Source organism: Uloborus diversus, chromosome 10, assembly GCF_026930045.1.
Source record: "Uloborus diversus isolate 005 chromosome 10, Udiv.v.3.1, whole genome shotgun sequence".
NCBI classification, from domain to species: Eukaryota; Metazoa; Arthropoda; class Arachnida; order Araneae; family Uloboridae; genus Uloborus; species Uloborus diversus.
The window spans coordinates 87,437,744-87,465,068 of NC_072740.1; the positions used below are offsets into that span (position 1 = coordinate 87,437,744).

The 27,325-nt window shown below is 33.4% G+C and overlaps 1 protein-coding gene across 1 annotated transcript in view; it reads left to right on the plus strand.

Annotated features, from left to right (window-relative positions):
- Positions 1-27,325, plus strand: part of LOC129231436 (sex comb on midleg-like protein 2) — an 89,639-nt gene that overhangs the window by 17,566 nt on the left and 44,748 nt on the right. The window contains exons 3-6 of the mRNA XM_054865751.1: positions 13,037-13,179; positions 15,273-15,456; positions 20,899-20,969; positions 24,510-24,833. Coding sequence (XP_054721726.1) covers positions 13,037-13,179; positions 15,273-15,456; positions 20,899-20,969; positions 24,510-24,833 — 722 coding nt within the window. The remainder of the gene's footprint in view (positions 1-13,036; positions 13,180-15,272; positions 15,457-20,898; positions 20,970-24,509; positions 24,834-27,325) is intronic.

Consider the following 27,325-nt stretch of genomic DNA (forward strand, 5'->3'; position numbering starts at 1 on the left):
AGATTTTTTTTCCACTTTTGACTGATTGTCTCATGAAAATTGAAGGTTACGGGAGAAAATTATGTTCTCTAAAGGTTGCTACGAAACGCATAAGGAATCTAGGGTTGAGGGGTGTGTAGATAGGTCATTGTTCCGTTCTGGAGTTCTTAAATTCCCTCAAGTTTATTTCAAATCTTAGTTTTAACCAGTTGCACTGTAAAATCAGTTTCAAATTATCCCTTTTGTCTGTTTATTCTCATTCCTAGTCTTTTTAGCTTCAATAAAAATCATTCAAGTTAGGTAGAATGATTTTTTACTTTTCTCCGATTACATTCTCAAAACGAAAATCCCCCTAATATTGCGGATCAAGGTGAATTGCTGAAGAATATAGATGTATGATAGCACAAAAATGTGTAATTTCGGTTAATTTTTTAATTATCAATTTTCATTTAATCCGATGCTCTAATTAATTAGAAATAGGATTTCATTCACAAAAATTAGCTTTAATTTTAATGTTTTAGGAGATTTAAAAAGATAAGAGAGGAGAGGAGAGAGGAGATGATAAAATAAAATTGTTTCTGGGTCCATTCCATGTCAAATCAACCAAAAAAAAAATTATTTTCAAATTTACCATCTCAGATTTTCATGAAAATTTCAGGGATTATACTGTTTGACATTCTAAATTCAGATCTACTTAAAAAAAAATCTATCTTTTTTGGTTAATGAGTTATTAATTTTTTAAATGTGTAAAAACTCAGGTTTTTTTCCTCATCTGTTGTGCTTAAAAATGCTACAATTTTAGTTCTATGGGGTCAATACAGTTGGTTAACAGCTCATTTTAAAGAGAATTGCATGACCTTTAATTTGACATGCAACTTGCATATTTCTCTTAAATTTTTAATATTTTTTTAAATTTTAAAATTTAAAATTTAAATTTTTTTTAAAGTAGTGTCCTTTAAAAATTTTGAAAAAAATATATGTTTTTTAATGTTTTAATAAATACATCCTAAAAATTACAGAGTGGGGACGTGATGGGATCAGCAGTTATAGCAAATAATGCAATGGTGCTACTTAGCATTTTTGTTTAAAAATTAAAATACAATAAATAAATAAAAAATACTTTTTTAAATGCACAAAACTATTTTTAACAATTTAAATTTATTTCAAAATGTACATGTTTTAGTTTTTTTAAATATTATTATAAACATTTTGTAGTAAAACTATGAATAGTTCAATTAATTAAAAAACCTTTAAATTTCAAAAAAATCTTAAATTTTGGTTATCTTTTATTCCTTTGAAGTTCAGTAAACAGAACTAGCACAGAAATTTCGAGGATGTAATTTTGAAATGTATAAACACAAAGTAGAATTCGATACATAAAATACCTTGTGGCAGATAAGTCTTTCATCTCCTCAGTTTGGAAAGTAGCTTTTTACTCGCCTTTGAACTTTCAGATTCTGAGAGATTGTAAACCCTTCCAGTTTGTGTTGTAGGGTCAACTTTGGTTAGTATTTCCGTTTTATTTACAACCAATACATCGGGAATATGAGGTTACTTAAAGGATGGAGAAGGTCTATGACGTTGTAAAAAGCTTACTTTAACCTCCTCATTTTCAATTCCTAAAACACAACCTAGCCACCATTCATTATTATATACACATGTTACAAAACCAACTATATCATTCAAGTTCAAATCATCAGCATTATCATGTTTGCTTACTATCTCTTCCTTTGTGTGGTGTGAAAAAGAGTAATATTTAACGAAAACTGTGCTTTTGTTTTTTTGTCTGTAATTGTGGAACTGTTGAGTTCCTTTCACTGTTATGGCTTCTTCAAACCTTGTTTTCAGAAATGCTAATTCTTTTTCGTAATCTTTTTCTGTTGAACATATGAAATCGATATTTTTAATATTGTCTTTAAACCATTGGTATAATTGACGGGGGGTCATAATCTGTTCATTATAGACCATACGAAGACTTGCTTGTGCAGCTAATCGCTTAACTGTGCCGCCTATACCATCACAAGCATTTTTCCCATGGTATGATGCAAAAAAATTCCATTCTGCTTCAATAGAAAAATCTGCAGTATGGTGACAGAGGTTTACAAAATTCGATTTATTTTTGTACTGGGATGTAGCTCCATCTGAGAAATAATGAATTTTGTCTACTCTTTGCAGCAATTTTTGCTTTAAGTGTGCTATCATAAGCCTCCGGAACAAATGCACAGCAACTGTATCATGGGATATGCAATCAGAGATAATAGCTAAATTCAGGTGCTGTAACATAACATTTTCCATGTACAACAAAAGGATGTATCGTTGCTTGTGCATTGTTCCAGTTGAATCCTTGTGCAGCATCTTTTAGAATGAAAGAGTAGTTCTCAGCAAAATCACATAATACAGTACATTGATTTTCAACCAGATTTTTTTTCATATATCTAAGATGAGCAGATTGTTTGCTAGCAATAAAAGAATGTTTCAGCAGTTTGGGTAAGCTATCAAACAAACAATTTAAGAAATCATCAGTTTGTTTTGTTATTGCTTCAAGTGCAGTCCTATTATCAATTTGCATCCACTGCTTGTATGTTACAGTATCAATGCTGTTTTGCTCAAACGAATCTTCAAAAAGATATTTCGAAGTAAAAGAAGTATCAAATTCTACTTTGTGTTTATACATTTCAAAATTACATCCTCAAAGTTTCTGTGCTAGTTCTGTTTACTGAACTTCAAAGGAATAAAAGATAACCAAAATTTAAGATTTTTTTGAAATTTAAAGGGTTTTTAATTAATTGAACTGTTTATAGTTTTACTACAAAATGTTTATAATATTATTTAAAAAAACTAAAACATGTACATTTTGAAATAAATTTAAATTGTTAAAAATAGTTTTGTGCATTTAAAAGTATTTTTTATTTATTTATTGTTTTTTTAATTTTTAAACAAAAATACTAAGTAGTACCATTGCATTATTTGCTATAACTGCTGATCCCATCATGTCCCCACTCTGTAATTTTTAGGATGTATTTATTAAAACATAATAAAAACATATATTTTTTTCAAAATTTTTAAAAGACACTAACTTTAAAAAAATTTAAATTTTAAAATTTAAAAAAATATTAAAAATTTAAGAGAAATATGCAAGTTGCATGTCAAATTAAAGGTCATGCAGTTCTCTTTAAAATGAACTGTTAACCAACTGTATTGACCCCATAGAACTAAAATTGTAGCATTTTTAAGCACAACAGATGAGTAAAAAAACGTGAGTTTTTACACATTTAAAAAATTAATAACTCATTAACCAAAAAAAGATAGATTTTTTAAAAAGTAGATCTGAATTTAGATGATCAAACAGTATAATCCCTGAAATTTTCATGAAAATCTGAGATGGTCATTTTGAGTGATTGGTCGATTTGAAATGGAATGAGGCTTCCATATATCGAAATTTCTATATATCGAATTTTTTTCCTGCAATTTGCTATTTCCATATATAGAGGTCTGACTGTATTTGTTTGTGTTGTGACATGTATATAGTGTATGTACAATTGGAAACCCCAGAATAACCAAAATTATTCTGTAAAACTATGTATTTTGTTTTGCTAAAACAGCTATATGACCTTAAAATGCTGTGTATTCCATTAAATACTTTTGCCTTGTATGCAGTATTTTGATAAATAGAGTCAATTTGCGAGATAACTCAAATCTGACGGAACCAACAAAAAACTTTCAACTTCTTGGAAGTTCGATTTCTAGTGAGATTGGGAACAGTTAATCCCCTTTTTTGTTGGAGCTTATAACTTTGAATCAGTGAAACAAAACATTCTCATTGTTCAAAAATTGGAAGTCTTTTTCCTATCAAAATGTTGTGCCGTTTTTTGAATTAACTTATTCTAATGAAATATTTTAAAGAAAAACAAAAATAAGTGTTGAATACAAGATAAACATTTATTTTTGCGACATGTCTATTAGTTATTCATTAAAAAATAAACTTATTCATGTCAAATCAAAAATAAAACAAAAGTGATTTATAACAAACTAAATTAGGTCCGTAATTGGAAACAACTTACATTTCTAAAGAAACTTATACTTGTCATTGGTGTTGATTAAGTATTCAGTGAAAACTAAGCAATCAATATTTTTAAAAAAAATTTAAATTTAACGTATTATATACTAATGACAAAAATATTAGTGTTTCAATGTCATAAACTGCAAAATTATTTCAAAGTCAACTCCAAGAATTAGCTAAAATTAGTAGTCTCCAAGAAAAGAAAAGAAAAAAAGCTCATTAATTTTCAAATTTCATTTACAACTTTAGGAAAGCAAAGCATCCGATAAGCTTAGTAGCAGATTTAAAAGTTAGCGTGGCTTTTTTTTCATAGTGAGATAAATTAGCACTTGTCCCTAGTCAGATTTTTTAAGCTTTCGTAATTAATAGATGATTTGCTTTAGCTGTAGGCTGTATCTTATTGTTACAAATTCTGTAAATAGTAATTATTGTAGTAACGTAACCTGTTAATAGTTTCCCCGTAATGAATATACAGCCCCTATATATTCGGCTGAAGTATATGTCCCCCTATTTTTTCATTGATAAGATTTGTGAATGAAAAGAAATAAGAAAGTGTGGAACAGTGTAGCATTTTCTGGAATAATTGAGAGATCTCTTTTGGTGTGTATAAAAAGCCGGTATGCATGATAAAAAGTAAGTTTCGATTGAGAATTTGTACTGAGAGTGTATTAGCTCTGTTTATTGCGAGGCATTTCGCTGTGTTGTTTTTCGTATTTGGAAGTAAATACGTGTGTAACCGTTGAGTTTATGGTGTTGTGTGATATTTTCTTAACTGCTGATGATTAATTTAGCAGTTGTTGACGATCTTCCCTGTACATAGTGTAAATAAATTTCCTGTATTCTTAATCAAGAACTGTGTCGTCCTTTCAAGAAAGTTGGAAGTGGCACCGGATCCGTTACAATTGGCGCCCAACATGGGGCTACTTCAGGACTTTCTTGGAGTAAGTGTGACTTTGGACATTTTTTTATAAAGACTTTTTGAATTTGGACTTTATTTTTATGGTGAGTACTCGCGCAATAGATGAACAATTAAAACAACTTCTTGACGCAATCAACTCTGTGAAGCGTGATGTGACGGCTAATCAAGAACAATTGAAAAATGAATTGGCAGCTAATCAAGAACAATGGAAAAGTGATTTAATGGTGCTAAAAAACCATTTAGCTTCTAACCAAGAGGAAATTAAAAACGACCTTACTTCGGTAAAAACTATGATGGAAAATAAATTTAATGAGGTAGAGCATCGAGTTGATGCTTTTGATGAAAAATTTGAAACAGTAGAAAACCGTATCGCAACAGTTGAAAATCATGTGGATGAGAAAATTAAAAACATGGAAAGGAGATTGGTGACCGCGGAAAGCAGCTCTGTACAGTTTGGCGCTCCCACATCTGTTGCTCGACCGTCCATTAAACTGGCCACATTTGATGGGAAAAGTTCGTGGCAGGTATACAAGACCCAATTCATGATAGTGGCGGAAGCGAACGGATGGGACTCTGCTACCAAGGCCTGCCATCTTGCAGCATCCCTGAGAGGTGACGCAGCGGACATTCTTCAGACCCTTCCGGACAGCCAGCGCCAGGATTTCGCCGCCCTCACATCTGCGCTGGAGCTTCGCTTCGGTGAGAAGTGCCAGAAAGATTTCAGCCGACTCCAGTTGAAGTCCCGTTTCCAGAAAACCGGGGAAACCCTGCAAGAGCTAGCAGCGGACGTCGAGAGACTGTCTCATCTTGCTTTTTGCGACTGTCCTGCGGAAGTTCGAGACAACCTGGCACTCAACTACTACATCGACGGGGTTCGAGATCCGGAAATCCAGAAAGCTCTATGGATGGCGGATGTCAAAGACCTGAATTCTGCTGTTGTGTATGCGATGAAGTTGGAGGCTGCCCAGCAAGCAACCCGCAAGGATCACCTTTCAATGCGCGGCGCGAAAACTGATGAGTCTGATCCGGTTTCGTCACGCTTTGCTGAACTGGAAAAGCAAATAAAAGAAGTTGCAGAAACCCTCAAAAAAGATTTCGGCTCCCAAGGACCAAAATGAACAATCACTTAAGTGCTGGAAATGTGGCGGCGAGGGTCACTTACGAAGAAACTGAAGCTCGCCAAGAAACCAGAGGGAAGAGCACCTCTCTCTCTCAGGTCCAGGAAAACTAAGCCATGGCAATCTCACGGGGCGGAGGTCGCCAAATTGGAATGAGCCCCATCTTAAAGTTTTCCAGATTTCATGGACGAGTGGTGGCAGTAATGGACTATTTGTTTACACATATGTAAACGGGTTCCCCTGCGAACTGATTATTGACACTGGAGCCAATGTTACAATCATTAGAACAGATGTGGCTCGTCAATTTGGTCTCAACATTCTATGGACGCCGCCCTGCGTTACCCTCCAAACTGTGACAGATGACAAGATCGAGATTGAAAGTAAAGTGAACTTAGAAATTGTGTTTGGAAATGCCACTTACCATCATACGGCATTCGTTGCTGCTATCACAGACCCCTTCATTCTTGGATTGGACTTTTTAAAGAAGTATGATTTCAACCTCGACTTCAAGACTAATGAGCTGCACTCGATGAGAGAAGACATCGCCGTTTTCCCCGCAGAAAGTGATGTAAAATCCGCTCATCAAATAATAGTCCAAACAGATTTATCGATTCCCTCAAGAATCATTAATACCTGGCTCCATTGAAGAAAGCAATAGTTTTCGATTTGGACTCATTGAATACCCCAACTTAAGCATTAACCCAAAAGGAGTGCTGGTAGCATCTATGCTTGTGGACCTTTCTAAAGATGTAATTCATGTGCGAGTCGTCAACGTGAGTGAAAGACCAAGGAATATCCGGAAAGGTGAAGTGTTGGCAACTTGTACTCCAGTAAACTGCATCATTAGAAGAATCAATTCCCCCGAGACTGTGTCTTCTGAGTCCTTGACATCAAAGTTAATTGGGAGTGCACCCTTATCGAAAAGTCAAAGAACTGCTGCGGAACAATTGGTGGATGACTTCTGTTTTCATCTACATCGGAGGATGTTGGCCGTACGAATTTAACGCAGCTGGTAGGATCTACACTGGAGAACACCCCCTATTAAACAGTAATCAAGACGACTACCGTTTGCCAAGAAGGAAGAGGTTGAGACCCTCCTGAAAGAGATGAAGGAGAATGATGTCATCGAACCTTCGTCGAGTTCTTGGGCCTCACCCATCGTCTTGGTCCGAAAGAAAGATGGCTCCACCAGATTTTGTGTTGATACCGACGGCTGAATGAAATCACCAAGAAAGACAGTTACCCTCTTCCACGGATAGACGACATCTTGGACACTCTTTCCGGACACAAGTGGTTTTCGACCCTGGACTTGAAGAGCGGCGACTGGCAGGTTGAGATACACCGTGATGACCGAGAGAAGACAGCGTTTACAACTGGTCAAGGCTTATGGCAGTTTAAAGTGATGCCCTTCGGCCTCTGCAATGCATCAGCTACGTTCGAGCGTCTTTTGGAGACAGTGTTAAGAGGACTCTCCTACGAATGCTGTCTGGTCTATTTAGACGATATCATCATCGTGGGAAGCAGTTTCGAAGAACATCTGGCAAATCTTAGGAAGGTGCTGCAAAAGCTTAAGGAAGCCAATCTGAAGTTAAGCCCGTCCAAATGTAATTTGTTCCGCCGGGAAGTGAACTACCTTGGTCACATCATCTCTTCTGAAGGTGTACAAACCGATCCAGAAAAGGTATCTGCGGTCAAGAGTTGGAGTCGTCCCGAAAACCTCCATCAGCTGCATAGTTTCCTAGGGCTCTGCACGTACTACAGGAAATTTGTGAAGGGTTTTTCCAACATTGCACGAACTTTGCATAAGCTGACGTAGAGCAAGCAAAAGTTTGAATGGTCCAAAGAATGCGAAGATGCATTTCTACGACTGAAGGAGGCTTTAACATCTACACCTATTCTCTCATATCCCGAGCCTGGAAAATCCTTCATACTCGACACTGATGCGAGCCACGAGGGCATCAGAGCTGTTTTATCCCAAGAAATTAATGGCAATAAAAATGTCATTGCTTGCTGGAGCAAAGCTTATCAAAGTCGGAGCGAAATTACTGCATTACCAGAAAGGTGTTGCTGGCCACAGTCAAAGCTGTAGAACACTTCCATCATTACCTCTACGGTCTAAAGTTTCTCCTTCGGACAGATCATGCCTCGTTCACTTGGCTTTTGAGCTTCAAAAATCCGGAAAGTCAGATAGCCAGGTGGATACAGCGGCTCCAGGAATATGACATGGAGATCAAGCACTGAAAAGATTAGTCTCATGGTAATGCAGATGCTCTATCAAGGACGCCCTGTGCTGAGAGCTGCCACCATTGTTCCCAAATCGAGAAGCAATATGGAACGGCTAGCCCTACTGCCTTTCAGGTGACAGTGACGTCAACACCATCAGAACCTGATCCATGGAGTGACGACCAAGTTCGAAAAGATCAACTTGAAGACCCAGACATAAAACCAATTTTGGAGTTTATGGAAAGTGAGTCGGCGAACTAGTTGGCAGGACGTTTCCATCCTCAGTCCTGGAACAAAAAGATACTGAGCTTTATGGAACTCACTCCATTTATGGAATGGCATATTGTACCGAAAATGGGAATCTGACGACGGCAAAACATCTAGATGGTAGTTGTTACTTCCTCGGTCAAGAATTTCAGATTTGATGCAGGAACTGCATAGTAGTGCGACTGAAAGACATTTTGGTGCCTTGAAAACCCTCAATAAGGTTCAAGAGCGCTTATCTGGAGCAAGGCGAAGGATGACGTGGTGAAATGGTGCCATTCTTGTGACACCTGTGCTGCCCATAAAGGACCGAAGAAAAGAAGCCAAGGGAAGCTATATCTGTACAACGTTGGAGCTCCTTTCAAACGAATTGACATCCTACCAAGAACTGCTGACAGGAACGAATACATCCTTGTTTCCATTGACTATTTCTCCAAATGGCCCGAAGCATATCCCATTCCAGATCAAGAAGCTACCACCGTAGCAGAGACTCTAGTCCAGCATTGGATCTCGGGAGATGGAACACCTTTGCAGATTCATTCCGATCAAGGGAGGAATTTCATCTCTGCTGTGTTTAAGGGCCTATGTCAAATTCTCAGAAATGAGAAAACTAGGACAACACCACTACACCCACAATCGGACGGCATGGTGGAGAGATTTAACCACACCATCCTAAATAATCTCTCGCTTATGGTCTCCAGAAATCAACAGGATTGGGACAAGAAGCTATCTTTGTTCCTGCTGGCCTACCGCTGTGCTGTCCATGAGACTACCGGGTATGCCCCATCTCAGATGCTTTTCGGACGAGAGCTTCGGCTACCGTGTGATCTCGTCTTCGATCGCCCTCTGGATGCGCCTTCTTTGCCTGAGGAGTACATCCAGGATATCCAGACCAGTTGGAGCAGATCGACATCGCGGCGGAGAAGATGAAGACCCAATATGACACAAGGTCCACTGGACATTAGTTCAAGGAAGGTGACAAGGTTTGGTTATGGAATCCTATCCAACGGAAAGGTTTTTCACCCAAATTGCAGTCGCATTGGAATGGAGACTACAAAGTCCTTAAACGACTGAATGACGTCATAGTGAGGATCCAAAAATCACCTAATGAAAAACCTACGGTTGTACATTATGATCGGTTAGCCCCATACTATGGCCATAGTTCATGAGTATTTACGTAAACAACCATGGTTGATAACATAAAAGTTGTAGAAAATTTTTGCTTTCAATGTTTAGTAATATTTCTTGTTATTATTGTGTTTTCTGTGTCTGATTAGTGTCAATTTAATTTGTGTATTTGTAAACTTGTGATATAAGTTTGGCATCTTTTCTGGAGATTGTACTGCCTGGGACGAGCAGTCCTTAGGAAGGGGGCAATGCTACAAATTCTGTAAATAGTAGTTATTTTTATGACTAATTTGTTGTAATCTAGCTAAATTTGGTGTTTATTCCATTATCTTTCACCTAAAATTGTCTTATTAACGTAACCTGTAAATAGTTTCATGTAATGAATATACAACCCCTTTACATTCAAATGAAGTATACAGTTCCCCTATTTTTCATTGATAAGATTCGTGAATGAATGAAAAGAAAATATGAGAAGCATTTGAAATATTGTGGAAACTTTTGAAGGATTTATAATTAGCCATGCAGTGAGTTCAAAGGGAGACTCTCCTGAGCCGTTGGGCTGAGAGCATGTATTTTGCTCTGTATGTATTAGCCTTCTTTTTCTCTGTGTTTTTTGCGTTTTTGGAAGCAAATACATGTGTGACCATTGTGCTTACGGTGTTTATTTGATATTTCTGTAATTGCTGTTTGTTCATTTAGCAGTTGTAACTACATTGCCTGTACATAGCTGTAAATAAATCTCCTGTGTTTTCTCAAGAACTGTATCATCATTTAAAGAACGTTTGAAATTGTGTCACGAACTCTTAACAATATTAATTTTGAAGTTTGGTCGTAATATTTTCATTAGCATTAAAGTTATTGTTTATTATGTGCGTCCAAATTCTACTAGTTCATGCTTTTGAAGCCAAAATTTTACATCAATAGATCAATTTTGGTTTTGTATCATGGCAAAAGAACTGTACATTTAAAATATAAGTAGATATTTAATAAATTTAATTGAAAATCCTTTAACTGAAACTATTTATCATTTTCAGCTAACACCGAAAATACCAATATTGTACCTCAGCAAATACCGGTATTAGGAAATCATAAAATTGCTCGAAATATCGGTATTCGGTATTGCAATCACTATCCACAATGCAAGAGCAGCTTCCAATTTCATACTGTTTGCATTTTGCTTAAACACGACGCTTGAAGCTTCGTGTTAAAACTTAAGTTCTGAACACAGACGGATTGCATTACCTTTTCTTGACTTCTAATTTTATGTAAGGAAGAAGGAATGAGTGAATCATTTCTAATAGTCGTTTGTTACCTTCGATCCACTTTTAAGTTGTTCAAGCGAATCAAGAATCTTTACCTTTTCTTAAATTGTCACAAACCTTCTCTTTTGCTTTCCATCTTCATGAACTTCGGATGAAACAGTGTGCTTAAGTGCCGCAATATTTCATCACCTTTCATATGCAGAATTTAAAAAGATGAAGAAAACATATGGAGTGGTTATCTATACACACTAACAAAGCGATGTTTAGACTAGTGCGGTGTGGGAATAGCGCAGTCAGTGATGCTGAGAAAATGACATCATATTCACGAAAACAATATTTTTTAGTCAATAATGAAGCCGACACTTAGCACCATGATTCCTTTCCAAATATTTTCTTGTTAAGAGCGAAGAATTTGCTTTAGCTTTAAAATTTGTATTCTTGAAAAACTCGGGTTATAGCCATTTTGTGTAAGTTGAATTGCCTGGTAGTGGGAAATTGACCCTGTGTGTGTATATGGGTCATTCTCCAGAAAACCTTATTTTTGAACACAAATATTTTTCATTTTCAAAGCCTTTTGTTTTCTTTTTTTTAAATTCTTACATGAAAGTGTTACCTACCAGAAGTAACCATAAGCAATGGCCCAGCTAAGTTCCTATTATTTTACTCATAAATAAAAAAATTGAAAAATGCCTTGTTCACAGAAATAAAAAAAAGAAAAAAACTTTTAATATTAAAAAATTGAGGCCAATTTAATATCAAAGTAGTAATTTTGTTAATTGTGCAAACAATCAGCTATTTTAATGATTAATGGGAATATAATATTAAGCTCTCTTAATTAAAGTACGGCTTAATTAGTAGTTTCAAATGTATGTTAAAAAATAGTATTTAGTAAGTTTGAGGATATACTGGCAATTTATAAATTTGGTAGAATGCCTATTATCAATGTATTTCCCCTCCAGCAGTTATTTTATCCTCAGAAATAATGACATTGATAAGGTCTGTCACAGAGATGAGATTCAGGGAGGTGAGGATCCTTCCATTAATATAGGCCTAATAGATACATTTTTCAAGGAAATTTTTTTTTCTTCGTTGCTACACTCTGCACATGTTAAGCATATGAAAACATGTTCACTTCTGTTTTTACATTAATTTACATCCCTGAATTTCAAGTTCACGGAGGTGAGAAGTCGGAATAACCACACTAAGTTTTTAAAGCAAAATCTATGTTCTTGTTTTTCGACAAAAATCTCACAACTTCGACTATGGCTGAAAATAAACAATGGGGCTCCCTTGTGTCATGGAAAATAAAATTTGATGTCATTACTGCCATGTGTTAATGAGGTATGGCATTTTATGTTTAAGTAACGGAGGTGAGAATTTATTGTGTGACATGAATCCTTGTCCTTCTAAAACGAACTAAAACACATTATAAAACAATTAAATCCACCTGAACAATTAGCATTTGAGACACTTGTGAAGGGAATAATAAATAAATAAGTATATACTTTTAACCAAACAAGTTATTAAGCAACATAAACAGTCACACAAGGTGGGTGACATGCTACGGAGATGAGAATTCACATGTTGTGAACCAAAAATATACTAAAATAAAAATTATTATTAAAAAATTGTTGGCAGATTTAAATAGATATATTTTTGATGAAATTAAAAATCATTGTTAAATGAACAGTTCCTTAAAGTTTTTACCGTAAAAGGCGTGTGACAGAAAAGTTACACTTTTTGAAGTCTGAATGACCCATATATATATATATATATATATATATATATATTGTATTAATAGGGCTTAAGGTTAAAGTACAGTAAAATCCCTCCTAATGGACACCCCTCTTATACGAACAATTTTTAATTCCCCAATTTCAAGGCAAATAACAATACTACACCCCTGTCCTGAGGACACCCCCCCCTATTGTGGACAAAAAAAAAAAAAAAAAAAAAATTTGTCCCATTAGTGTTCATGTTAGAGGGATTTTATTGTATATTAATTTGTTACTTTTTGTCATTCTTGATCGGTGCCTAACAGTATGAAGTATAAAATTAAAGTTATAATTTTTGAATGTTTTAGGGCCTGGAAAAGGCAGAACTAAGCCATGCTGTGCATGGTGTTCAGAGAAAAAGGACCTTAAGTATTGTCTAACTGTTGATCACCAAAAGAAAGACTTCTGCTCGGAAATGTGTTTGCACGAGTATAAAGCAGCATTTTTAAAGGTTTGTAAATTTATTCCTATAAATATTATTACATGCATTTTTTTGGGGCGTAAGATGTAATATTTTTTAATGAGTCAGATTTTCTAAAATTTAAATTAGATTTTTTATACATTTTCAAAAATACTTTAAAATTTGGGTATTAATAGAGGTGGGCAATGTAATTCTTTTCAATGATCCGTAAATCATAGGATCGTTCATTCTTTTGACCCACTAATTCAGCTCTTTCACTTAAACAGCTTTGTTCCTTTCAACCCTTTAAATTGACTAGGACCAGTCTAGCTGGGCCCAGAGCCTGTTGCTGGTCGTCACTTTTGTATTTGTATTAACATGTTGCAGGTGATCTCTCTGCAAGACATAATCACTAACATTTGAAATGTGTCATTTGATCAGTAATTCATTCTTTTAAGGAAAAACAACTAAAATTTTCTAAAAGTCAGAAAATATGCCAAAAAAATTAATGAAAAGTTATTTTGGTGGATAAAGCTAATTATATACCAATTGACCATATACAGTCGCACTCCTCTAAAGCGAACCCAGGATATAATGATCCCCCCGTTGTAGTAGACCTTTCAAATGGTCCCTACTGAGGCTCTATGTCGTTAATGTATTTTCAAACACTTGTAACGATCACTAAATGCTACAAAATCGGCTATAGCGATCCAAAAAACACCCCGATTCCAACCCCACTCCTCATCTATTGTTCCTCTGATACTATTGTTTTGTGAACTTTATACTGCCTATTGCTAAATTAGCAATATTTGCAAGAAATTTTTCCTTTTGAAATTTACTGTAGCCATTATAAGGCAGAATTGTAATTCTAAGGCACCAGTCAATGTTTTGGGGATTTTATTTACGACAGAAGTTTGGTAAATAAGTCATGTGCTCCCGTAAGAGTAAGGGTGCACCACCCCCCTTAAATATCTCAAGGGCCCCCCAAAAAATGAAAAATATCCCTCAAACACCCCCTAAAAATTTCAATAGCGCATTCTGTGCTCCTGGTGGGTGCCCCTGAATAAGTTGTAGATTTAGTTACAATATTTTACAGAAAAATCAACAAAGTGTGCATAAATGCATGCAACCTACATTTTTCTGCCCTAATTATGAATACATAAAAAGATACATTTCTGTAGTTTAGTTAGAGTATAGTTCATGCAAATATTTTACCAAAAGTTACCCTAATCACTAATACAAATACCCTGCAACAAAGACATTCATTACAGAAGTATGTTGGCAAGTGTGAATTTGAAAAGAAAAAAAAAGAAAAAAGAAAATAGGATGTAGCCAACCCTCAGTTATAGCCATTTATCTCCAAAGTCAGTCTGTTGAGGGTTCGTAATAACAGGGTTTGACTGTATAACGAAAAAAGTAACAGCAAAAATATCGGTAGCTCAGCCGGGATACTGGATAATTTAATTTAAAAAAAAAGGACTCATCTGAATATTAGGGAGCTTGAAAATTATCCGATAGTACAAATGGGAAAAAAAAAATGCTGCACATATTGAAATGAGGTAAAAAATAGTAATAATCATCATCAGAAATTCTTAGAATTCTGAATGTAAAATTTGAGACCTTAAAGACGCCAAGCTAGTTAAAAGAAAGCCAAATTAATATAGATAAATTAAATTAATAGAGGTAATTAATAGAGATTTTATACATAAAAGACTAAAAGATTGCCAGAAAAGAGATAAAAGGAATTTTTAGAAAATTCTTTATGAAAATTTAAATTCAGCATTTTTTTTGCACAAAGTTTGACGAGTAGCGTCATAGGAGTGGGAGGAGAAATATTGAAAAGATGAAAATAGTCATGTAAAAATAAACCCTAGGTACAAAATCAGTAAAGAATGGAGTTATACTGACTTAGGGAAAAAAGCAGAACCAGTGAAATTTATATTTTTCAAGAGGATTTTTATTAACAAGGCTTTAAATCAATGATTAAAAGGGGGAAAAAATCAACCAATTTAAATTATTGCACTCTGTCTAACCATTTTTTTTCTAACAAAATGATAATGTATGTCTAAAATCATGAAAACTATTCATTAATAGGTATTATTAAACACATTCTTCTTATTCTTCAATATTTTTGCTTATTTCAGCTGACATGTGCCTTCTGTGAAAATGAAATAACCAAAAATGCGGTTGTTATTACTGAGCCCAGTATCAGAGATTTTTGCAACCAAACTTGTCTTCAGAAGTACAATGCAAAAGAGTTGAATTCACAGCTTGAGAAGCAAAAGGGGAAACAGGCCAACAGCATTCAGTATCAGTATGAAATAACTGGTAAAATAATAAATTTGATATAGTTTCTAACTATTTAGATTTTAAATAAACTTGAAGATGGTTTTTGGAATTTGCAGCTTTTTTTACTTGTTTTTCTTCATAGTTTCTGTGTGATTGTTCTGGTATACTTTCTTCCAGCGTAACATTGAAGAATTGTATAAAATATGTTGAAAATACAAAATATATTAAACAGTAATTATTTCTAGCAACTTTAAATACATACTAGTAACATTATAGTACATATTTAAAGTAATATTATAATTTTTAAAATTAACTTCATAGTTAGAGCTCTGGACTGTCATGTAAGTTCAGGTATCTTAGAAAAAACTATTATATGTACTCATATTTATTTTTTGGGAAAACCTTAGTAAAAACTTAATATTCTAATTCATGGTGTGCTGGAAAAAAGGATTCTTAATATTTCTATGTCTGTAGGTAACTAACCAGAGAAAACTCTTTGAAGTGCAATAAGTAATCAATATTGAAGCTTTCATCTAGACATTTTCACATTTTTAAAATATATTTTTACTTCATTTAAGAAACATTGACATAGAGAAAACTTCGAATGCAAAACGTTGATGTTCAAAAGAAACATCGCCCTAAAACATTGATATTTTTGTAAAAATATTGTTTCTAAAATATTGACATCAATGTTGTGCTCCTAATATAAACTGATATGGCATTTTATCATATCAGTTTGGTGAGTGATGTCAAAGAAAGTTTTCACTTTCCATAAGAAATTAGCTTCAATTTTGTAAAGAAAAATTAAATTGTAACTAGTGATGTGGATTGGGTAAATACCCAGTGGGTAGGTAAATATTTTTTGGGTATTAAAAATTTTTTTTTTGATGTAAATTTTTTTTTTTAAATTTAAATATGAAATAATTGGTAAAACTGATACATATGTATTACGCAGTTTATAATATTTTTTATTGGAAGACTTGATGAAATTATGAAAGAAACATATCGTGAACCAAAGAATCTTTCTTTTCAATGTCATAATTGGACAAGTATAAGCAATTCAATGATGAACTTCAGGATTTCAAAATCACAATCTAGGTTAGTCATATCCAAAATGAAAAAAAAAAAAGGAAGCACGAGGGATGCTTGGAAGAATTTACTGAGAAGTTATTAAGACTATGATGTTATTTATTTATTTATTTATTTAATTGCTGTTTAAGTGATAACGTGGCAAATATAAAGTTTTCATATTAATAAGCAAAACAAAAAATTGTTTTCTGTTTCCTTGCTCATTTGCATTTGCTCCCCGGTACTTCATGATGAAAATTTATTCGAACTATTTTTAATACACACAATTAGTGATGTCGGGTGGGAAGGTAAATATTTTTTTGGGTATTTATCCGAAGGCAGGGTAAATCCCCTAGTAATTGCGCACTTTGCCAAAAAAAACTTAAGGTGGTATCAAAAGGTGATGATTTTCTTTTTAAAACATAAACTGTAAAATGAAAGATTAAAAATATAAAAATTTATATATTCCTATAATTTCTTTAATTAAAGGCGTAATGAAATCTTATCAAAAAAAAAAAAAAAACTGTCAGAACTTAGAATGAACTATTCTAAAACTTAAATAGGATGGCAGGATAATTTAATTTTTTATGTGGTAAAGCAAAGGGATTTAAGTTTAATTTTGTCACATAGATGGCGCTAGCACAACTTTTCATCTTTGATTTTTCATAATGTCATGCTACTAGTTAGTTTTGGCTTTGAGTTGTAATCAGTTTGTCCAAAGCCTCCTAAATACTAAATGCCTGTCACATTTGCTTTAGAAGTGATCCTTCGCCGGTACACAAACAATGCTACTACCTGAAGGCAATACATGAAAGGTGTTGCTATGACGATAGATGCAAACAATGCAAATCAAATCGATAATTTTAAAATTTAAATTTAAAAGTTAACCAATTGTTTTCTCCTCTTTTAATTTCTAATGCTTTCGACCTTCGATAGTTGGTAGTAGCCAGAAGACCGAAATTATGCTTACTGGGATCATTTTGCTCTATTTTAAAAGGGAGAACCCGATAGGCATTTAGTATTTAGGAGGCATTAGTTCTTCACTCACTTTTTATTTGTACTGGTAAAACTTTAAATTTTGCTTTGAAAAGTGAAAAACAAAAAAGAAAGATAGGGACATTGATTAGGCATATCCAACACATTTAATGTGAATATCATATGAGATTGTTAAGTTGTTTCACACAATAATTCTTTAAATATGTGATCAAAATACAATTTTTGAGCAAAAATTCATTGTTTTGTATATGATTGGTTATATATATACATAGTGGAATACAGACAGAAAAGTATTTTAGTTGAATATAAATTTTGAAATAAATACCCGGGCAAATACCCATTTTGGGTATTTACCTGGGTATATACCCTGGGTATTTATCCCTAAAAATAAATACCCAGGTATTTTACATCACTAATTGTAACAAAATTACGCCAAAACACAACTACAGTTGACGCTCGATTTTAAAAACTCTTTGGAACCATCTAAGAAGTTCATAAAACGAGAGTGCTTGAAATCAGGAAAAGCATTGAAAACTAGGAATTACATATGATGTGTATATTTCCATGGTAAGTTATGTTGAAAACAAAGCTTTGAAGTCAAATCAGTTGAATGTGTATTACAACATTAATGATATCCTTATTCAAGAGTGAAACACTGAAGTACCCTTTAGTTTTGTTTTGCTTAGGTATAATATTTTGAAATTTGCATTATTCCATTTTATGAACACTAATAGGCACTTAATTTTTGTTTTGTGCCAACTTAAAAGAGCCAAACCCTAAAAACTTCAGATCGTAAGGTTGAGATCTATTGACTAATAAAAAAATATATTTTTTGATAGAAATAAATGGTTATGGGGGGGGGGCGGGGGAATGGAATAATAAATGCGAGAGAGATTTTCTTTTTCCCTCAGCTTTCCAGGACCTGCAGCAGGAATTCTTTAGGAAGAGCTATTTTAACCTTACCGAGAGTTAGTAAAAAAGAGATTTTGGTATTTTGTGCTCGTAAAAAGGCTGAAAGTTACATTGTCCAATATAATAATTACTAGTCGACCCATGCAAAACTCCACACTGCTTTGGAGCCCTTCATGTGGCATTTCGCTCTTTAAAAATTTCAGAGAAAGAACATTATGAACAAGAATCGAAAAAAGTTAACATATTAAAGTAAACGGAAAAAAGTAAACGCACAAAGAAGGCATGTAATTTGAAGACATAAGCAGCAAAACTTCGTTAAATACAACATTGTGATAATGTGATCATCGCTCACCTTTGGCTGACTTGAGAAAAAGCAGTAATTGTGCATGCATAAAAACGGCTGTGGCAAATACAGTCCTGCCTCTATGAGCATCTGACAGAAAAAAAAGAGATATTTATTGGCATGGATTTTAATTGGCGCCATTCTGATTAACAGCATGACACTCCAACCAACAAGAGCAGTTGTGCCTTCGTTTGAAGCAATGTGTAATAAAAACAGTAAAAAAGCTTTTTGCCGAAAAAAAAAATGCGTCTATGTTTTGTCATTAGCCAGCATGATACGATTTAAAATTATTCTTAAAACATGGAATTTGATTAAGGATTGAGGAAGATCTGGTGTAGGGATTGAAATAAACATTTTAGAGAAATAATAAATTAGATTGAAAATAAGTTTTATTTTTTGAAAAATGATACTTCACATAGCAGGCTGCTTTAACCGTTACGGCTTGAATGCCAGCACACATTTTTCTTTTAATCGAATATTTAAAATTCAAAACCAGAATCAGTTGAACTGAGTCCATTTTTAAGTGTAAATTTTCGAACGTATACAAAATGCACCCTCCCCCCTGAAAGCAGAGGAGTAGAAAATGATTCCTTACCAATGAAGTTGATAATAATTTTAATGTTTTACATTGTATTCACGAATAAATAGTTAAAGGTTTACTGGGTGAAGCTTGTAATTTCAATTTGGCATAGTATTTTTCCATTTATACCAAAGGTCGAACACTTCTTCTTTTTCGGCACTACAGCGTAGGGCAGGCCAAGACCGTCTCAATCAGTTTCCTCCATCACCCCCCTGTCAGAAACATATTTCCTCCATCCACTGAGGCCAACAGTTTTTAAGTCTTTTTCGGCACAGTCGAGCCATCTGGTTGGTGAGCGGCCCGGCCCCTCTAGCAGGTAGCATCTGGATGTGTGAAGGTGACTTTATGGATTGGTTCCCCACTACCTAGACTAAAGAGGTGCCCCAGCCATCTAATGCGATTGGCTTTAATAAAGTGGGTAATATCTGGCTGTTTATAGAATTTTTTATGTATCTCAAAATTATAGAGAGTGTGCCATTTGTTGTTTTTCTGGACAGCACCAAAAATTCTTCTCAAAATTTTCCTTTCAAAAACCACCAATCTATCTTCTGCTTTAGTTAAAACCCAACAGTCACTTCCATAAGTTAGGACTGGTCTTAAAAGGGTCTTGTATATATTTATGTTTGTACTTTGACTAAGAAGTTTACTTTTTAATTGACTTTTCAAACCAAAGTAGCATTTGTTTGCCATAGCCAGGCGGCAATTGATTTCAACGCTAATATCATTATTTCTAGTGATGACACTTCCAAGATAGTTAAACTCCTCAACGGATTCCAAAGAGCAGCCATTTACAAAGAATGGAAGCAGGGCCGGATTTAGGGGAGGGCAGGCGGGACAAATGCCCCAGGGCCTCCACAACAGAGGGGCCCCCACAATCAAATTTTTACAATATATCCTGACTTTCACGGTTTGAAAATATCGGATATATACAAATATATCAAAATATTCGGATATATATCAAAGTATCGGATATTTTCGAAAATATGATGATATTTTCAAACTCTGATTAGGGGCCTCCACTCCTTCGTTGCCCCGGGCCTCCACACTTCCAAATCCGGCCCTGCAAAAAAGTATTCACTTATTCCAAAGTATTCACCTTATGTATATAAACAAAATCATATTGCATTTGTTTCATGTATAATGCATTAGAAATTTTTTTTTAAACAAAAATGTGAAATAATGCATGTAGTCGCAAGATATGCTGATCTGAAGATTCTGCTTCGAGTTAATGTCATCAAAACTAAATGTAATTTCCAAAATAAAATAAAAAGTTAAAATTGTATTTTATTTAAAAATTATTTCAAAAAGTAGTAATTATTTGAACAATTTTGTGTTATATTTTAGTTAATTTTACTTGAATCACTTTTTGAATGTTACATAAAATTTGATTTAAATTAATAGTAAAAATACTATAATCTCTGCTTATTATTATTATTATTATTTTGTTTCTGCTACAAAATATTTCCATGCCTCTTAGGTCTGATATTTTAAAGTACTTTTTGAATTAATTACAAATTATTTTATTACTTTGTAGCTTTATACCAAAAAATTTTACTACTTATCTAAATTTTTTATAATTTAGGTATTTTTGATTGGGATGTTTACCTCAAAGAGTGCAATGCTACTGCTGCACCAGTTTCATGGTTTAAGCAGGTAGTTTTAATTTTGTGTGTTGTGTGTAGTTTTGTTTAGCATGAAAAAATATTTTCAATGAAACCAGTTTTCAGCAAACTTGTATTTAAAAATTATAATTTAATATAAATCTTCTATTTTGAATTATCATTATTCAAACTTTCCCATACCTTTTTGTCATGAAAGGCTGGTTGCAACAAACTGCTTGACACTATTGTATTGAAAATAAATTATTTATTTCAGAAACCCATTAAGTATGCTTTTTCAAATTATTAAGACTTAAAAAAAAGAGGTTTAATCTTTGATTTAAGCATAGATTTTTGTTTTAATACATGCAATGTAGTCAAACCTCGTGTTTGTGACACCCGTAGTCCTCAACACTCCAGTTGTCACTTCACTTTTACATAGTCCCGATTTTATGTCATGATAACCTTAATGGCTCCGGATTCTACGACTGTTTTATTTTGAAGCTTCAGTTACCACATTACTTAAGGGTGAAAGACAGGATAAATTTTTTCTTCGGAACTGAAACTTTTTCAAGGAGTTAATGACAACATATGGAAAACTTTATTGTTGGAATTTCTGACAAGCGATAAGACACTACTGTTGCTATAGCCATTGCATAGAGTGTGCCAAAAAACTTTTTTAAAGATTTTGATGATGGATAGTGCCAAAAAGGGGCCATTAGAGTAGAGCAAAGTGCAGATAAAAAGATGAAAATTTTCGAACAATTTCTTGATCTGTTGCAATTGCGTTAAAGTTTCGACTTCATCCTGCCTTTTGATTTTTCAACAAAATTACCAAAAAGAAAGTTTTTTCCTAATTTCAATGATGGGTAGCATTAAAAAATGCTACTGGTGGCACTAAATTCCATAAAAAAATTGAGGTGTGTGGTATAGTTCCTTTCGTTTCCGCAAATGTGTAGAAGTTTCAAAACTTCCTATTTTTTATTGTTTTAATTAAATTTTTTCGAATGTTGTTTTTGCTGTATTCATCTGAAATTATTATATAGTTTGTCACATGTGATGCATTTTAGGTTCCTTGTGCACTATAAATTAACTACTTATTGCTTATAAATCTTAAATTTGAAATATTCTATTAGAGAACTTTGAGCAGGTATGCATGCTTTGTGTTTAAAATCTAGATAAAGCAGCCCAGAACTCATCAGAGGGCACAAAACTTTTCCGCTCACCCTCCGAACAGAGTGTTTATCTTCACTGTTTTAGGCAATAAAAGCTTTTTTTGAAGTTGAATTTGGGCATTTCAGCTCCTTTACTCCTATTACAGCAAACCTTTTACCCCTTTAAGACATGACATTTATATCAGATTCTGTTGTGAGCGCAATACCGGTATACTGGAATACCGAATACCAGTATTTGGAGCTTTTTTAGCAATTTCGTAATACCGGTGTTTGCTGGGTAGAATACCGTTATTTTTGGTATTAGTTAAAAATAATAAATTGTTTGTAATTAAGTTGTTTGTAGTATTGCATAATAATATTTTCATCACTAGATGGCGTGATGAATCGTACTTACGTGAGTTGATGTGAATCACTTTTTTAAATCTTTGTTTTTTAGACTTGCCCTCTTGTACAAATTAATTTTAAATGTATAAAAGTATTGGAAATTAAGTGTTGCACTATGAGAAGTTTATTCCAACAATTAATTGCAAACTATTCTTTATAATATTTAAAAAAATATATTTGTCTCGACTGTACTGAATTTAGAGAGAATTTTTTTTCTTGTGTATTAGCGTGCTGTTCTGTCTCGATATTCAGTTTTACACTAAGGGAGATAATATTTATAATGCCTTAAACATTTACGAAGAAAAAAGACAATTCAGTTAGAACATATTTTCAGGTATTTACATAATTGTAAAGAATTTTGAAAAGAAAACGGATAAAAAAAGAAATTAACAAGATCAAATTAATTGTAAATTTCAAAGCAAAAGGTTTACAAATTTGGGACGAACAACGCATATTTGCAATACCACTAGGTGGTTTTTCAGAGACGAAAGACAAACCCCCGAGTTACGGCAGATACTACGCAGCCGTCCGAAAGACGCTAGTCTGCGTCCTGGTTTCGGAATGAAACGCTTACTATTAAATGCCATTACTTATCCATGTTCCATCCAGATGATTGGTCTCAAACATTAGTATTTCTCTTTCTGACGTCAGAATGCGGGCTCTGTCAAGTGTTTGTGATTTATTGGATTTCGTGAAAGAAAATATAAACATGTGCTATCAAGTGAAAACGGAAACGCATACTCATTTTGAAGTGGCTGTTTCTAATTTCGATTCCATTTATAATGGGATTTCATGGGAGATAATCTAGCAAGGGGTTTTACTTTTAGATTAATTTATGTAGTCATGGTGAACACATCATCTTTCCGATGAGGAAATATCTCAATTTATGACTGATCCATCAATGGATCTTTCTGGCGACATTGAAAAAATCTATAAATTATTTTTAGTGGAGTTCTTCATACAATAGTTACTTTCTAAAATCATATGCTGAAAAAGAAGGCAAAGAACTTAGACGGAGATGTGTCGTTCGATTGAAGCACAATAAAAAACGTAACACAGCCTATGAGTGTAAAATGCGCAATGCGCATTGATCAGTGCTTTGAAACTTTTCATGCTGCTTTAAAATGATAATTGTTACAATATTCTTCAAGTATTTCATATTATTAAGAGCAAAAATTTTTCCTGTTTTGTACAAAATATATTGTTTAATTTTCATACTTTTCGTTATAGTAAAAAAACAATATATTTTGTATTTTTATTGCTAAATACCAATTATTTTCTTTAAATTTTTTTGATATGATTGAAATTATGATATATTTTATGATATATTGAAAAATGGTTTCGTTTCTACGTAAAGTGTACATTTTATCCGTTATTATGTAACGCGTTCTTTCCGAAATCGCCTATTAGCCTTAGCAATAGAAATTGCCTCGGCCTGTAGGTACAGACCACTTGTAACAGCTGCCGTCCTGAGGGAGCACTATCTTCCGTGGGCTGCCATCCCGAACAGGTTAATATAAAGCAAACACAAACCTATTCTGATCAAGAGGAAATTGCCAAAGATGATGTTAATACTGAAATTAAAAAAAAAAAAAACTCACTCGACAAACAGTTACAATTTGCTATGAATAATAACGATAAAAAAAAGCCACACACTATACAAAAAAGAAAAAAACACATTCACAAATGTGATTTTTTTAAAAAAGCAACAAGTTAAAAACTGAATTATTTGAAGATGAAGGACTTTCAAGCAACTACAGGAGGTGTGTAGTTCTATATTTGTTCACAATAAGTAAACTTTGCATTTTTCAAATGAAATATGGCAATGAATCATTATGTTTTTGAATGTTTCTGGGAAAATTCCTAATCCCAGTATTAATACCAGTGTTCCACTATCACGTTAAAAAAATACCAAATATAGGTATTGCACTTTTGGTCCGGTATTGCAATCCCTAGTTTCTGTATTTATTCTTGAATGATATCTCTTCCTCTATAATGTATTATATTTTTATGCTTGGTTTTTTTAATTCTCACAGCATCCTGTTCCACCGAAAAATGAATTTCGAATTGGTATGAAACTTGAAGCATTGGATCCTCGAAATGTTACATCAACTTGTATAGCTACTGTTGTTGGTATTCAAGGGCCTCTTCTGAGACTACGGCTTGATGGAGGAGATAACAAAAATGACTTTTGGAGATTAGTAGATTCTGCTGAAATTCATCCTATTGGTCATTGTGAGAAAAATGGTGGAATGTTGCAACCACCCCTTGGATTTCGAATGAATGCTTCATCCTGGCCTATGTTTTTATTAAAAACGCTATCTGGTGCTGATATTGCACCAGGTAGAATATTTATGAAGGTAAGTATTTAATCTTTTATTTATTACAGTGAAACCTCAATTTTATGTTGCTCAAGGAACTGGGTAAAATAACGTAAAATACGGGAAGTACACAGAGAGCAAAAAACCTACAGGTAGTAGAGATGACTCTTCTAAAAGGTATAATATACAGTCAACTCTTAATAACGCAAAGCCGCAAGGGACCGACCAAAACCTTCGAGTTATTAGTATTTCGAGCTATGGGAAGTTCCCACAGCTCTCTCAAGAGTATAGGACCCAATGAAAACTTTGAGATAAAAGAATAGTTGAGTTATCAAGAGTTGATATCTATTTTAAGAAAAAAACCCTATTATACATCCCATTTTAGATCATTTTAACACATATAGTTGCAAATTCGGGGTTTAGGTTGAAAGTAGTCCGTAATAGTGGATTGTTTTTAAGGAATTGAGTTCAAAGTAAATGTAGCATCTTTCAAGATTGAAATACTTGGCAAGTTTTTTCCTGGGTTTTATGAGAAAGAAAATAGTCTTTCACGACTATTTGTAAGCTTTTTAATGCAGTATCAAATTAAGGGACAGTTCTTGTTCATCTTTATTGGCAGATATAAAGCTTATAATGTCGGATGTGAATGGAGCAGTAGCATTTCTTTTTTTTTTTGTAGATTAGCCTTCAACAGTGTAGATTAACTTCAAAAAAGCGCAATAGGTTAGACATTCTTTATTTTAGAATGTATTTTTTACTTTTCCCCCTTCCCATGGAAAATGTAAACTGCAGGAAGTTAATGAATAACAGATTTTTTCATCCGGGTTAAATTAACATTATTACACGGAAAAACTGGGATCTGATGAAAAGAGGGGAAGTACGGGGAAAATGTAGATTCTGGGGAGGTAAAATCAATGTTTCATTGTATATCAAAAATTTTGCAGAACTGCTAATGAGTGATCAGAGATATTTTTAATGCCTCTACAATTTATATGGCAAAATTTAAATAATGCACATCTCTTCTTACCCTGGCAACTTCCATTTAATTCTTAGTAAGTTTTTACATTTAATTTTTTTTTTTTGTGGAATTGGGCTCTTTTATGCTTTTTTGTACATTTCACTATTTTACTGCTCCAAAAAGTGTCAAGGAGTATTTTCAAGCTTTAAAGAAACTTCTAGCTATATCTCTGTTAGTGATATAATCTGTGGTGTTCCCATAGGGTATATTCCATATATGCTGTGTACTCTCAAACATTTTTAGACACATAGCATATACCATCAAACTTCAAAAATTTTCATATTATGACATATTATATATATGATCGCATACACATATTGTGCATAATGGATTACTGGAAGTATACCCTAAGAAAAATTGATGGGAACATCACTGGATATAATGCTAGGTATATTTTTATGAATTCAGGGCTGGATTTAGACCATTAGATGCCCTAAGAACTACAAAAGTTTGATATCCATGTGCACTAATAACTAAAAATAACTATTTTTAAACTGAAAGTTTAAGCTCAAAGTTAGACTAAAAATATTATTTATTCTGAAAATATAATTCTGAAATTAAATTAATTTTTCTTTCTTAGTTTTAATTTGAATAGAATAACTCTTTTTCTGTTTCTTTTTCTTGTGAAGTCTGATCAAATCTTCTTAATTAATCCAGGCATAAAAGTTTTCGACTTTTTAAAGGGCTTTCTGGCTGTTTTTGAGATCAATGTACATGTTTTTCTATACAACTTACAAATTTTGATTGGATGATACAGTTGTAAGAAAGATTGCTCATGTTGCATGAATTTTGAATATTTCATATATTTTATGCATTGCTGCATAAAAGAGGGAGGTTTATAGGGTTCAAACCCTCTCTGAATTTTTTCAAAGCTATTCCAAAAAATGCTTTTCATATTACTTTTTTTTGCTGAAATTAGTTTTATTATTTTAATTTAATTTGGAAAAAAAATAGTTTTATTGAAAATTTTAAATTCAGTGCAGTATTTATTTTTATTGTAATTATTGCAAGCATCATTTCTTATAAATCAATACAGCCTTTTTCTTTCAACGTTCTACTATTTGTAGCATTACAAATCCCTCTATAAACTCAAGTCGTTAAGACAATATTTTCTGTTGAATTCCCTAAACATGTTTTAGCATCCTCATAGTGGAAAAGTTCACCCTGGTGTTGATGGCACAGCTTCAGCGCTGAGGAGCAATATTGTTAAAATTTGATGAAGTGTCTAAATCTTTGGGAAGAAGGCCTTGTTGCCCATCAAAAAATTTTCCATGGAATAGTTTAGTTTTCCTTCACTCCTTTACACTTAAATTGTCATGATAAAATCCAGCGTTTAATACAGCTGCTTGAGGTAGGATAGCTGCTTAAAATGCCTTTTAAATCCTTATGTTAAACCATTGAACATCTGCTTGGAATCCATTTTTCCAACAATGAAATTAGTGAAAATGTTTATCAAACAGGGTATCTGCACAGCTGGAAAGTCAGGGAAAATTTGTAAAGTAATGGATTTCCA